The sequence below is a fragment of the Aristolochia californica genome, unplaced genomic scaffold (genome assembly GCF_029961685.1).
Source record: "Aristolochia californica isolate CCGP_79_NKW_82.1479 unplaced genomic scaffold, dmAriCali1.0.hap1 SCAF_2, whole genome shotgun sequence".
NCBI classification, from domain to species: domain Eukaryota; kingdom Viridiplantae; phylum Streptophyta; class Magnoliopsida; order Piperales; family Aristolochiaceae; genus Aristolochia; species Aristolochia californica.
Genome location: NW_027181881.1, coordinates 41,002,305 through 41,015,891, shown reverse-complemented (window position 1 = coordinate 41,015,891; position 13,587 = coordinate 41,002,305). Strand labels below are relative to the sequence as shown.

The 13,587-nt window shown below is 41.6% G+C and overlaps 1 protein-coding gene across 5 annotated transcripts in view; it reads left to right on the top strand.

The window, feature by feature from the left end:
• The window catches only part of LOC137955872 (myosin-15), a 132,283-nt gene that overhangs the window by 19,197 nt on the left and 99,499 nt on the right, over nucleotides 1–13,587 (top strand). For all 5 annotated transcript variants that reach the window (XR_011113188.1, XR_011113189.1, XM_068803055.1 and 2 more), the window contains 7 exons: nucleotides 7,086–7,143; nucleotides 7,224–7,325; nucleotides 7,977–8,014; nucleotides 8,123–8,249; nucleotides 8,354–8,524; nucleotides 8,828–8,959; nucleotides 9,411–9,520. Coding sequence is in view for 3 of the 5 variants with exons in the window: in XM_068803055.1 (XP_068659156.1) it covers nucleotides 7,086–7,143; nucleotides 7,224–7,325; nucleotides 7,977–8,014; nucleotides 8,123–8,249; nucleotides 8,354–8,524; nucleotides 8,828–8,959; nucleotides 9,411–9,520 (738 nt within the window). In the remaining 2 variants the exon portion in view is untranslated. The remainder of the gene's footprint in view (nucleotides 1–7,085; nucleotides 7,144–7,223; nucleotides 7,326–7,976; nucleotides 8,015–8,122; nucleotides 8,250–8,353; nucleotides 8,525–8,827; nucleotides 8,960–9,410; nucleotides 9,521–13,587) is intronic.

Below are 13,587 nucleotides of genomic sequence, written 5' to 3'. Positions count from 1 at the left end.
AATGGGTAAAGGTCTACACCTCGATCCTAACAACCAACACCCCCCCCCCCCCCCCCCCCCCCCCCCCCCCCCCCCCCCCCCCCCAACACACCTGTTTGCTGTCATTGCCCCTCCCATTGCTCGTATGGACCCCTCACCTTTGAGCCAGACCCACCTCCCCTCCCCTTTCTGACAGTGAGTCCTCATCATCCTCCTCGTCTGTGACCAGTCAGCTCAACCGCCCTGTTTACTAGATCACCTCCTCATTTGGCCACCTACTAGTGCCATTGCCGCACTGTTGTCCAAGCCCCCTTCTGGGAACCCAGTGGCCCTCCCGCCAGCCAGGGGAAATGGTTGTTGGGGACTTTTGCTTCCCCTTGTCGGATGACAGAAATCGGCAGTTCTACTTGGTTTTGCAGAATGAGCACCACCAGTTTGATGAAGAAACATGGGGTCATATTTTTGAGCTGGCTCGAAGAATGAGAGTGGTTTACAATGATAACCTCTCGGGTGGCAAGACAACATCAGGAGTTAGCAGAAAAGACAAGAAATGATTATTCTTTCTTGGAATTGTTCGAGGGATTGGATCTCCTAGAATGCATGCTACTATTCAAAATCTTCTTTCCAAAATCACCCATCTATTGTGATCCTCCAAGAATCTAAATGTTAGAATCCTTCCAATTCCATTATGCATGACCTTTGGGATTGTAATAATTTGGAGTGGCTTGCTATCAATGCAATTGGCTTTTCTGGTGTCCTCTTTCTTCTTTGGAACTCCTTTGTGGTTGAAGTCTTAGATCACGTGACTGGCTCCTTCACTATTGGAATTAAGTTGCATGACAGATCCACTGAATTCACTTTGGGGCTAGCTGGCATTTGTGGCCCTACTAGATACCGGGAATGACACTCCTTTTGGGATGAGCTTTCTTACCTTCTGCCTCTTTGGCCCATTCCCTTACTCCTTGTTGGGGATTTCAACGCAACCCACGTTTGCAATGAGAAGTCTCCCCCTACCTCTAGGACTATTACAACCATGAGGCAATTTGCCAACTTTATTAGCGGTTTTGAACTGGAAGGAATCAACCTCTCTGGCAGAGTGTTTACATAGTCTAATGGTCAGACTCTACGACAACACTTGTGGATCGGTCTTGAGCCGCGCTGGCTTTGATTATTGGTCTGCTTAGATTGATACCAAACTTGATAAATGGGGGGCCTGCCCCTTTCAGGCTTGATAATTTTTGGCTGTTGGATAAGCATTTTGGCGGCAACATCGTCTCTCCCATGCAAGTTAAAAGCGTCTCAAAGAAAAGCTCAAATATTGGTTCTAGGAGCGTCGCCTTACTGCCACCTCTCAGAAATCCTCTCCAGTCTCAGATTTTTGATATGGTCGAGGAACAAAGATGTTTTACTCATGATGAGATTTCTAGCAACATCTCTCTTCAATGCAGTTTTCAAACTATTTTTAACTCTAAGGGTTCAGTGGAAGCAAAAGGGCTTCAAGTGGTTGGCTGAGGGTGATGCTAACACAAAGTTCTTCCATGGTATCACCTCGGTCCGCAAGAGGACTAATTGGGTCACCTCCTTGTCTATTTGCAACAAGGTTACCTTGGATAGGACCTCCATTACTGATGCTTTTCTCAATTTTTTTGTAGATCTATACAGGGAGGAATGCCACCACTGATCCAGACTTTCCAGCCTTCGCTTCACCGCAATTTCTCCCATTTTGGCAAGCTTTATTGAGCTTCCTTTCTCCGACTTGGAGGTTGAGGATGCGGTACTGGGACTCCCCCAGGATAGGGCACCGGGGCCTGTCGGGTTCCATGGGGAATTCTACAGGGCTTGTTGGCCCGCTTTGAGATCAAATATCATTTCCATGGTCTGAAGTTTCTATGGTTGTGGAATCACATTTAAGAGTGTGGGTGCTTCCCTTATTGCTCTGGTCCCCAAGAAAGGTAGTGTGGAACGCCCTCAAGATTACTGACCGATCAGTCTCGTTTCAAGTCTCCATACAAGATCATTGCCCGCATCTTGGCTCGTCGTCTCAAGGTTGTTCTTCCTTCCATCATCCATCAGGGTCAAAGCGCTTTTATCATAGGCTGTGACATACTTGATTCAGCTATAGCCACACATGAGATTGTGGATCATTTCGCCAAGATGGTCGGCCGCTATTTGTTCTCAAGTTGGACCTCGAGAAAGCGTTTGACCGGGTTAGTCCCTTTTGGATGTCATTATGCAATGTATGGGGTTCAGAGACAAATGGAGGTTTTGGATCCGCAGTTGTGTCTCTTCTGCTTCGTACTCCTTGCTCCTCATTGGCATGGTCGGTGGCTTCTTCTAGGACACTCGAGGCATCCGTCAGGGAGACTCCCTCTCCCCGCTTCTCTGCAACATCATTGCTGAGTACTTATCTTCTATGTTCTACTCTGCTCGCAACATTGGTTTGCTAGAGGCCATCTCTAATCAGAGTTGTTTTTATACCCCCTGCTCTAGTTTGTGGACGACACTATGCTTCGGCGTTGACACACTAGATCAGGTCTGTAACATCAAGGCCCTTTTCGGCCTTTTTGAGATCACTTTTGGTTAGAAAGTAAACTAGGGAAGACAACCATTATGGGATATCATATTGATCTCCTCGTGGTTCAGATCATGGCAGAGACTTTGGGATGTCTGGTTGCAATTGCTCCCACGTACTATCTAGGCCTCCCTTTTATTGATAGTAGACCACGGATGGGACTATGGGCCCCAATGATTGAGCGGCTTGAGCGACACCTCTCCACATGGAAGGGTAAGATGCTCTCCAAAGCGGGTAGATTGATCCTCTTAAACTCATGCCATGCGTGTATTCTTAACTACTTCCTCTCTTTCCTAGCTTGTCCCTCCTCTATTAGTCGGCACATTGACATGATCAAGAGACGTTTTTTGTGGCATGGCACTGGAAATGAGTTTCACTATCACCTTGTCAGTTGAGATGAAGTGTGTATGCCAAAGTTTTTGGGTGGTCTCGGGATCAGATGCACCAAGGAAATGGGGCATGCTCTATTGCTTAAGTGGTTCTGGAAGCTCAACTCTACCTCGGTGGCTTCATAGAAGCCATTGGTTGTCTTCAAGCTTCGATGTCTTGGCGATAGATGGATCACTGATAGCAACTGTCGTCACCTCTCCCCCATCTAGAAGTCCATGTTCCATTTGCTCTCCACATTCTGCACTGCCATTCGATTCTTTGTTGGGGATGGCTTCAGTTTGCGTTTCTAGACGGATTGGTGGTCGGGCGATGGCTCTCTTTCCTCGTCTTATCCACCACTGTTTTAGCTCACCACCATCCGCAACTTATCTGTATCTGACACTTGGGGGAATGACTCATAGAATCTTTGCCTTAGACGCGACTATACTGATGAGGAAGTCATTTCTGTATGTTGTCTGATTGATAGTTTTGATAGTGTTAAGGTCCGTCCTTAGACGGCTGACCGGATGATTTGGCTCCTTGATGACAGTGGGCGATTCTCAGTCTCCTCGGCCTACCACCATCTTATGGAATGGACCTGGCCATCCGCCCCCGGTAGCTTTTGCTTGGTGCCTCTTGGCCCTGCCCAAGGTGAAGTTTTTTCTTTTGAGTGCCTGTCGCAACGAGATCCTCACTGCAGACAACCTTATTAGGTGTGGTAACACCACTCCCGATCCTCTTTGCCCCTTATGCGGGACGAAGGCTGAAACTGTTAGTCACCCTCTCCTCCAATGTGGCTTTGCCTAGGAGGTCTGGACTTGCATGATTGATAGTATGGGACTCAGCTTTTGCATCCCACTCGACCTGAGCACCACGTGTCGCTTCTCTAGGACCCGCCTTGCCAGCTTTGGCAAGCTTCCGCTAGTTGCCTGTATTGCTTTTGTCCTTTGGTACCTCTGGAATGAGAGGAAATCCAGACGGTTTGACTGTGCTTTCCGCGCTGCTGTAGTGGTTTCATACATTGACACAAGGCTCATCTCTACCTGGATCCACTCCCAGAAAGAATTCACCTGCCTCTCTTGTGCTCGAACTCTCACCAACTGGAAGATTATTGCTTAGATGTCTGTCCCTTTGGCCCCCCACCAAGTTGCTGTATGGGCGCCTTCTCCCACCAGATATTATAAGCTGAACTTTGATGGTAGCGCCTTTGGGAACCCGGATTTGACTAGTCTTGGTGAAGTATTTTTGATCCGGGAGGCACTGCCATACTCTCATAACTTGGCACTCTTGGTATTGCTGGCTCAACCACTGTTGAGCTCTTTGGTCTCTTTCATGGCTTGCGTATTTTTCAGGACCGCTTCAGTATTCCCCTTATCGTGGAGGGAGACTCCCAGGTCGTCATCGGATGGTACTCCACCTCATCCTTCCCTCATGGTGTCATTGGCAGATTTTTTTTTTTTTTTGGACGTTGTTTCTACCATTTTGTTGTACTTGGTCTCATGTACTTAGATCAGTCAATTCCCCCTTCCCTCTTCAATCTCTTGTTGTTAGGGGAAGTCTACCTTGATGTATCCTCCTTCTCTTTGAAATAAAATTATCAACATTTTAAACAAAAAATAGGGGAGGATTGGGCATCCGGCCTACAAGGGAAATGAACAAAGCTCTTATGCTCAATTGGATTTGGAATTTCAACAACAAGCATAACAGTTTATGGAAGAATATGGTGAAAGTCTACCTTCAGTTTTCGGGTGCATGGTGGAGAGAGGGTGGCGCTGCTCGCCTCCTATTCCCGATATGGAAATCAGTTTTCAAGCTCCTTCAGTATTCAGAGATGCTACCGCATTTCACACGGGAAATGGAAGGACCCTTCTCTTCTGGTCGGATGAATGGTGTGGCCCCCGATCTCTCTTAGAGGACTTTCCGGGGCTGCATAGGGTGGCAAACAACCTCTCTTGCTCTGTGGCTGATTCATGGAGTGATCACTTGTGGAGTCTTCAGTTTCATCGGGGATTAAATGATGAGGAATCGTTGACTTTTTGTTCTCTCCTTACTAAACTCAGCAGTACTATTATTCGGGAGCACTCAGTTTATAAGCTGATTTGGAAGCCCAGTAATAATGGCCAATTCACTGTCACTTCGGCTTACTATTATATTAGAAAGCAAGACTACAGTCCTCATGAGCACAAGGCAAATCTTGTTTGGAAACTCTCAGCACCAAGCAAAATCAAATTCTTCATGTGGTCAGCCATCAGAGAACAAATTCTTACTTCAGACTACCTTCATAGAAGAGGCTTCACTGCCCCCGATCTTTCTTGTCCCCTTTGTGGTGAGTGCGAAGAGACAGTCCAACATGTCCTCTTACACTGTGGATTTTCGTGGCAAGTTTGGTCAGAAAACCAGGCTCCAATTGGGGCTACATCAGGACCTCTTTGGCACCTTTGAGATGGTTCGAGGGATTCTCCTTCCTCGACTGGGTAAGTTAGTTTTTTTGGCCTGTCTGGCGCATGTTCCATGGTGCATTTGGCTCGAGCGGAACAACCGGAGATTCAACTCCAAAGCTAGCACCCCAGACAATACGACTTTTCATGCCGTCGGCCTCATCTCGAGTTGGCTTCATACAAAGAAGGATTTTGCCACTCTATCGGGGGTTTCCCTTTGGGAAAATTGGAATTTGATCGTTCACATGTCTCGCCCTAGCAGAGCTCCTAGAATGGCTATCTGGGATCCTCCCCCTTGCGACTGCATAAAACTGAAATTTGATGGTAGTGCTATTGGATGTCCTGGAGCAGGTGGTGTATTCAGAGGGCACAATCGAGACCCCATTCTTTCTTATGCTGGTCCGTTGGGCATTGCCGATTCTAATACTGCTGAAGTTAGTGCTCTACTGTTCGGCCTCCAAATCTTCAGGGATCGTCTCTATGGCAAGTTAATCATTGAAGGCGACTCGAAGACGGTTATTAGTTGGTGTTCCAAAGACAGCCTTCCCTCTTGGCGCCACTGGCCCATCATTGATAGTATTGTTGACATTGTATCTTCTACGCATTGTAATTGGAATCTCATTCCTAGATCAACCAACTCTTCGGCTGATAAATTGGCAAAATTCGGAACTTCCCAACAATCTCTCATTGTATGGGAAGGATTCCCTCCTTTGTAATTTGCTCTTTTGAGCTTTTGTCTTAATAAAAATCAACATCATTTAAAAAAAAAAAAGCTCTACAATGTGATTGTGCAATATTTATGTTGAGATTTGTGACATTTTCATCTCACTTAAGGTTTCTTGGGTTCATGTTTTGCGGAGCACTAATAGAATGACAGACTCTTTAGCTTCTCACCGTTTCTTGGGTTCAGGTTTTTTGGTATTAGCTTGTAGCAATTGCTTCTTGAAGATCCGATCCCTCCTAAAGTTGCATGATGTTTTCATTATAATCTTTTGTTGTAATTTGGTTTAGCCAGCATTATGCTGGTTTCCTTTTTCTAGCTTCTTTTCCCTCCCTTGATACAGTTAATCTGATATGACTTTTTTGTCTATATCTTACTTCTACTGGCTTGTTGTTGTTTGTTTGATTGAACCCATTTCCATCCCAAAATGACTAGCCACTTAAGAGGCTTATTGCTCAACTTGATAACCTAATAATATGTTTTTAATACTTATCAATGTGAGACTTTTTTCCACTCAACACTCCCCTTTACGTCCAAACTAATATATAACAGGCTTAAGACGGGGGTATGAACTCTCAATAGAGTAGACAAACTCTTATGGAGCGCAATCTAGGCCTTGCCCCATGAAGACATCTTGCTTTGATATCTTTGTTGGATTGAGCCCCGGTTCCATCACAAAATGACTAGCCACTTAGATACCTATTTCTCAACCTTATAACCCAATACCCTTTCTTAACCCTTACCAATGTGGAACGTTTTCCCACTTATCACTATTGGCCTATACAATAGGTTTTGTAGTTATTTCCCACATTGGAGTAGTACATTTACATACAGATACTGGCTTTTTTGCTGGCGTTTTTCATGTAGTTTGTGTTTGAGTGAATTAATTGATGTTTTTATGTACTATTGGTTGTTGTGTGTCAAGATGTTCGAATCATTGGTTAGTTTTGATTGAGTGAGAAGGACTATTTCTTTCTTTTTTTCTTATCATTTCTTCTCTTGCCAGTTTTGAGCAGTTCTGCATCAACTTTGCTAATGAAAAACTTCAGCAGCATTTTAATGAGGTTCGTGTTTACCTAGAAGTGCTTGGAGTTGAAGTGTTTGTGCTTTAGCATCTTACGTATGTTGTTTTTCCTTTTCTCAGCATGTTTTTAAGATGGAACAGGAGGAGTATAAGAAAGAAAAAATCAATTGGAGTTACATTGAGTTCATAGACAACCAAGATGTTTTGGATCTTATTGAGAAGGTTCTTTTCACTCCTTTACAATTGAGAAGCTTTCTTATATTCTCTGTTTTCATTTTGGGGCACTAACACCCAACTTGAAGTTGAAGTTGAATTAAGTCATAGCCTTGAATTTGAAGTCTAACTTCAACTTCAACTTCAATGTTAACTAACCCCCCCTTATATTTATGATGAAGTTTGTCGCATTTCTAAAACTCTTCAGTTAACTTGGATGCCCGTACTTCTTTTTTTTTTCTAAAATATACTTGGATGCATGCACTTAGCAGTGCAACCTTGATGAAACTTAATGTTTACTTCAAATTTCTAATGAAACTTGATGTTTATTTCAAATTTATGATGGAACTGGATGGCAGATTGTTTAGCTTGATGGAGTTACTTTCGAGTGATTGGTTGTGGGAATCATTTCCCATTAGATGTTCAATGATTCTTTTTTCTTGATGAATTTTTTCACTTTCTGTAGCTTCTGGTCTTTGGTTGGCTTTGATGTTTTCTTTGTACATTTTCTTTCTTTAATATAATTGTCTCCTATTAAAAAGAAAGCTACTTTCTTTATGCTAAGAAGAGCCCCAATGATCAGCCAGTCTGTGACTCGGATAATCTGTTTATTTAATTTTCTAACTGATTTGAGGATCTTACTCTTTTAATTTTTTGTAGAAACCTATTGGAATAATTGCTCTCTTGGACGAAGCTTGGTATATGCTTTCTCTTCCTCTGAGTTATTGTAATTTTTGATTTCCTCTACAATTCTTTACTATTTTTTGTTAAACCGACTTCTGTTTATTTATTATTTGTCTATGCAGCATGTTTCCTAAATCAACACACATTACATTTTCCACAAAACTGTATCAGAATTTGGGGACACATTCTAGATTAGAAAAGCCTAAATTTTCTGAGACAGATTTTACTCTCTCTCATTATGCTGGCAAGGCAAGTGATCTTCTTCTGTTATGGTCTGCAATTTTATAATTTGATAAATTTTCTGATAAACTACAACTTGCAAATTTTCTAATTTTTTAAGTATTCTTTCATAGGTGTCATATCATACAAATTCATTTCTAGAGAAAAACCGGGACTATGTTGTGCTTGAACACTGCAATCTATTGTCATCATCCAAATGTACATTTGTCGCTAGTCTTTTTCCTTCAACTCAAGAGTTTTCCAGGTCAAATTACAAGTTCTCGTCTGTGGCTTCTAGATTTAAGGTAATATTTTGTTTTCCTTGAGAAATTTAGTAAGTTTAGAAGTATTAACTGCAATGTGGATTAAGCTTTGCTATTAATTTTGATCCTTTGACTTTTTTTTTTTCTTTTTTTTTGAGAGAAATGAAAATTATCTTAAAGGCAACGACAAATACAAAGCTTTCTCTATCTAACGAAATTGGAACTTTAGATTCTTGACTGTTTTTTTTTTTTTTTTTTAGTTTTAAAAAAAAAGTTGATAAATTATATTCTTGGCTTTTGTTACTTATTCGTTTCTATGTTCCTTTGTTATTTCCTTGTATCCAGCAACAACTTCAAGCTCTGATGGAAACACTGAACTCGACAGAACCACATTATATTCGCTGTGTTAAGCCAAACTCTTTGAACCGTCCTCAACTGTTTGAGAATAAGAGTGTGTTACACCAGTTACGATGTGGGGTCAGTGACCTTAGAATTCCCTGTTGATTACTATATACGGTATCCTAATTGCATGTTTTTTAAATACTGCATTAGCTCTGAGAACTGCACATATGCCACGGACTTCTCTTGAAGCTAAATGTTTAAATGTGACTGCCTTGTGCCTTCGTAATGCTTTAGGGCAGGGCCTAGGCAATGTTTATAGAAGGGCTTGGCCATGGTAATCTAGAAAACGTAGCTCCAAAATTGGAGCTAAATGTGTTTTATTTTTTATTTTTAAATGGATCTAAATGAGTGACTTGGTGGAGGTGAAATGGTACACCTGACAGGTCATGTTTTGAGTCTGCTATGTGTAACCTGATGGGCTGACCTTTGTCCTGTTAGTCAACTACTTGTACATATTTATATTGCAGACATTTTTGATGTTGATGGATCATGCAGGGTTATTATTATTATTTTTTTTGTTGTGCAGGGTGTTTTAGAGGCTGTTCGTATAAGTCTTGCAGGTTATCCTACTCGTCGGATGTACTGTGATTTTGTGGATCGATATGGACTTCTAGCACCGGAATTTGCATTTGAAAGGTAGTTTTTACTAGTAGTTAGTGCTATGGTGTATTTTTTTTTCTGAAACAATGTGAACTATATTGGCAATAAAATAAGAATACAAAAAAGGCCATAGGGAATACAAGCATTAGAGATCAATTACTGAAAAGCAATTGCTTAGGACTTATGTTTTTTTTTTTTTTTTTTTTGATAAAAATGTATATTTTATATAATAACAAGACAATACCGAAGTTACAGGAGCAAATTCCTCACAACAAGAGATTGAAGGTTTGCTCTAGTCCTGATTAGCACATCAGTTGCCGAATTGGCAGATCTCAATGTGAGACCAAATACAAGAAAATTGAGAAACAATTTCGAGAATCTCCCTAAAAGAGCGCCACGGGGGAGAGGAAGCATACTTGAACTCGCACCAACCAATTACCACCTTTGAGTCTCCTTCAATATGCAAAGGGCCACTATAATTTTCTCTGAAAACTCCAAGCCCATTAAGAAGACCTTGAAGCTCACTCAACGTGGAATCGACAAAGCCTAATGGGCTAGCATACGAGAAAAGCTGGTTGCCAAAGAGATCTGAGATAACTCCCCCAAAACTTGTGATCCCAGGATTGCCCAGAGAGGAACTGTCAAAATTCAACTTTAGGAAACCGTGCTTTGGGGGGATCCATTCTTGCATAACTGGGGCCTTGGAGACAAACCTCATTCTTGCCATTGTGCACTAGTTGTCGCGAATAGAGGTGCCCACGAAAGAGGAAAAAAGGCCTCTTGGTAAGAAGCCACACTGAGATCTGACCCAAAACACACTCAGCAACTCTTTCTACAGAATCACATTTAGCCTCAAATCGTCTGCGGTTGCGCTCATTCCAAATCCCCCCGGGGATGAATCCAGTGCAAGCAGAGACCATAAGTTTTCCAAGCCCAGGGAGGGAGGAACCAACGAGCGACTTACTAAAAGATAGCAGATCAGCCGACATATAGAATTGAAGCCCCGTCTTACCTAGGATTGAGGTTCACACTTTCCAAGAGTTGGAGCATTGAAGCAGGGTGTGATTGGCTGTCTCATTCTCTGATTTGCTTTGAACTTATAATTGTTATAAAAGAACAATTGTTTATAAGCAGAAAAAAAAGATCAATTATAGGCTTTTGTATATTTTCCATGGTGTATCTGCTACTAGTTTTTTTTTTTAAATTTTATGCTTTCGTCTTTCTTTCTTTTACTGTAGTCCACATGCTTGTAGCATGTGCTACTGAATTTTAACATTGTTAGCGGATCTAAGGCGATTGGTTTGACACCAGGCATTTTGGGGATGAAAATCTGATGGGATTTGAATAGTGCTAGATCTTGGAGTTAGTCCATTTTTTAGCACCAACGAAGAGCTTCTAGGCTTGCGTGTCTTTTTTCTTTTTTGTTCTTTTAGGTTCTAAAAATGATGGTAAAACCTTTACCTAGAAATTAGAATAAAGATGAGCTGGCAACTGGAAAGAAGCATGAAGTTTAATACATACATAATGTTTGAATATATATATATATATATATATAAACGAAGAGCTTCTAGGCTTGCATTTCTTTTTTCCTTTTGTTCTGTTAGGTTCCTGAAATGATGATAAAACCTTTATCTAGAAATTAGAATAAAGATTGAGCTGGCAACTGGAAAGAAGTATGAAGTTTAAAGAGTTTAAAGCATACATTAGTGTAAATAAAGAAAACGGAAGAATTTTGTTAGAGAAAAGTAAGAGAAAAGAAGAAGAGAGGAGGAGGATATACTGGAAAGCTGTCTGGTCAACCCCTAATCTCTTTTATTAATAGGCTAAGTGATCACAAAAAAAAGACTATCACACCCCTATTCTTTTTATCTCATCTACAGCCATCAAACAGTAATATAAAAAACATAAAAATTACATTGGTGTATACGTCTAATTAGAACTTATAACATCTACCAGCTAGTATCATTTTAAAAAAAACATATACCTGCTAGTAAAGATTGCCAAAATACCCCTTACCTCTAACACTCCTCAAACTGGAGTATATATGTTGACTAATCCCAGCTTTGGGCAAAAAATAAAGAAGGGATGCTTTCTAAGGGCCTTGGTAAATAAATCTTTTAATGATCAGTGGTCCTTACATATGGAGTAGTCACTTTACCGCTTAGCATTGTATCACGAATAAAAGACAACCTACTTCTGTATGTTTGGTTCGCTCATGAAACACTTGATTATTATCAATAATATTGCTGATTGGTTATTGCATTAATTCCATGGGACCAGTTCTTTCCAAATCAAATTCTTGCAAAACTGATTTTACCCGTATAAGCCCACTTATAGTATGTTACATTGCTTGTGTTCAGCTTCAACACTTCATCGAACAATTATATTCTGTTTTTTACTTTTCTTGCTGAGAAGATTACTTTTTAACTTTCTATAGAAACACTAGAATTAGGCTAATCACGCTTTCCAAATTTACCCCAGTATTTTTTTAAGAAGTGATTAGATCTGTCACACTAATAAATTCTCACCCCCCAACCTGGGGACACTCTCCATTCAGATTTGAAAACTCCTGGTTCCTTGTTCTTTTGCCCCCCAACCGAAAAAACGGTGGGAAGATTTCAATCATCACCCAAACCCTGGGTGGTCCTTCCCTTTGAAGCTCAAAGCTCTAAAGTAATGATCAGGCCCTGGGCTCGTAGCCGCAATGTTGCTGCTGCATGTGCAAAAAATTCTATCCGGCACCGCCTTTCTGAGATTGATCTCCTCGAACAGCAAATACCACTCTCTCCCCCTGAACTCATTTTTAGAAACAATATAAATTTAGATTTCTCAAATCTCCTTAAAAATGAAACCACTCACTGGAAGCAGCGGGCTAGATTTCTTTGGCTGAATAATGGGGATGGCAATACAAAGTTCTTCCATGCCATTGCCTCAGCCCGTAGGAGAACTAACCGCATATCCTCCATTCTCTCTGAAGGTGAGGAGATTACGGATAGCGTTTTCATTGCTAATGTTTTTGTGAAGTTTTTTACAGATCTCTATACAGAGGAGAGCTTCAACCGCCCTATTCTCGACTAGATAGAATTTAATCGTATTTCTGCGTCTGAAGTTGCTCTGCTGGAAAGACCTTTCTCTCTAAAAGAAATTGATGAGGTTGCTCTCGGTTTGCCGAAGGATAGCCCCAGGGCTGGACGGGTTCAATGGTGAATTTTACCGAAAGTCTTGGGACGTTATTAGAAGTGATGTACATGCCTTTGTTAACAATTTCCATCAAGTAGGAATCATCCATAACTCCATTGGTGCCTCTTTCATTGCCCTCATCCAAAAAAAAGAACAACTCAACCCTCCCTCAAGACTATAGACCTATCAGCCTGACCTCTAGCTCGTACAAAATTATAGTCCGGATTCTCTCCAACCATCTCAAGGCTGCTCTCCCTCGTGTTATCAGACCATGTTAAAGTGCATTGATATCTGGCCACAATATCCCGGACTCAACTATGGCAGCCCATGAACTTCTTCATTCCTTTAAAAAATCGAACCAACTGAGAGTTGTCATCAAATTAGACTTTGAGAAGGCCTTTGTTCGGGTCAATTGGAAGCTGACTGACCACCTTTTCGGTGAAATGGGCTTCACCACTCGTTGGAGATTCAGGTTGAGAAGCTGCATCTCGAATGCCTCATATTCTCTTCTAGTTAATGGTAAGCCATGCGAATACTTCAAAAGCACAAGGGGTATCAGACAGGGAGATCCTCTCTCCCCTTTTATCTTCACACTCATTGGGGAGCACTTGGCCGCCATGATTTGACTGGCTAAAAGGGAAGGTTGGCTTAGGCCTACCTCCTCTGATCCGGCTCAAGACATTGGCCTCCTTCACTACGCAGATGACACAATTATTTTCTGTGAAGGCTCCCTAAGCCAAATTCACAACATCAGTGCCCTGCTGAGCTTATTTGAGATCTCATCGGGACAAAAAATCAGTTGGTCAAAATCATCCATTACAGGATTCAACATCGAGCCAAGTATGCTTTGCTCAATAGCAAGCTATCTTGGATGCAAAATCGAGATGTCTGCTGGAACTTATGTGGGACTCCCCCTGACCCCT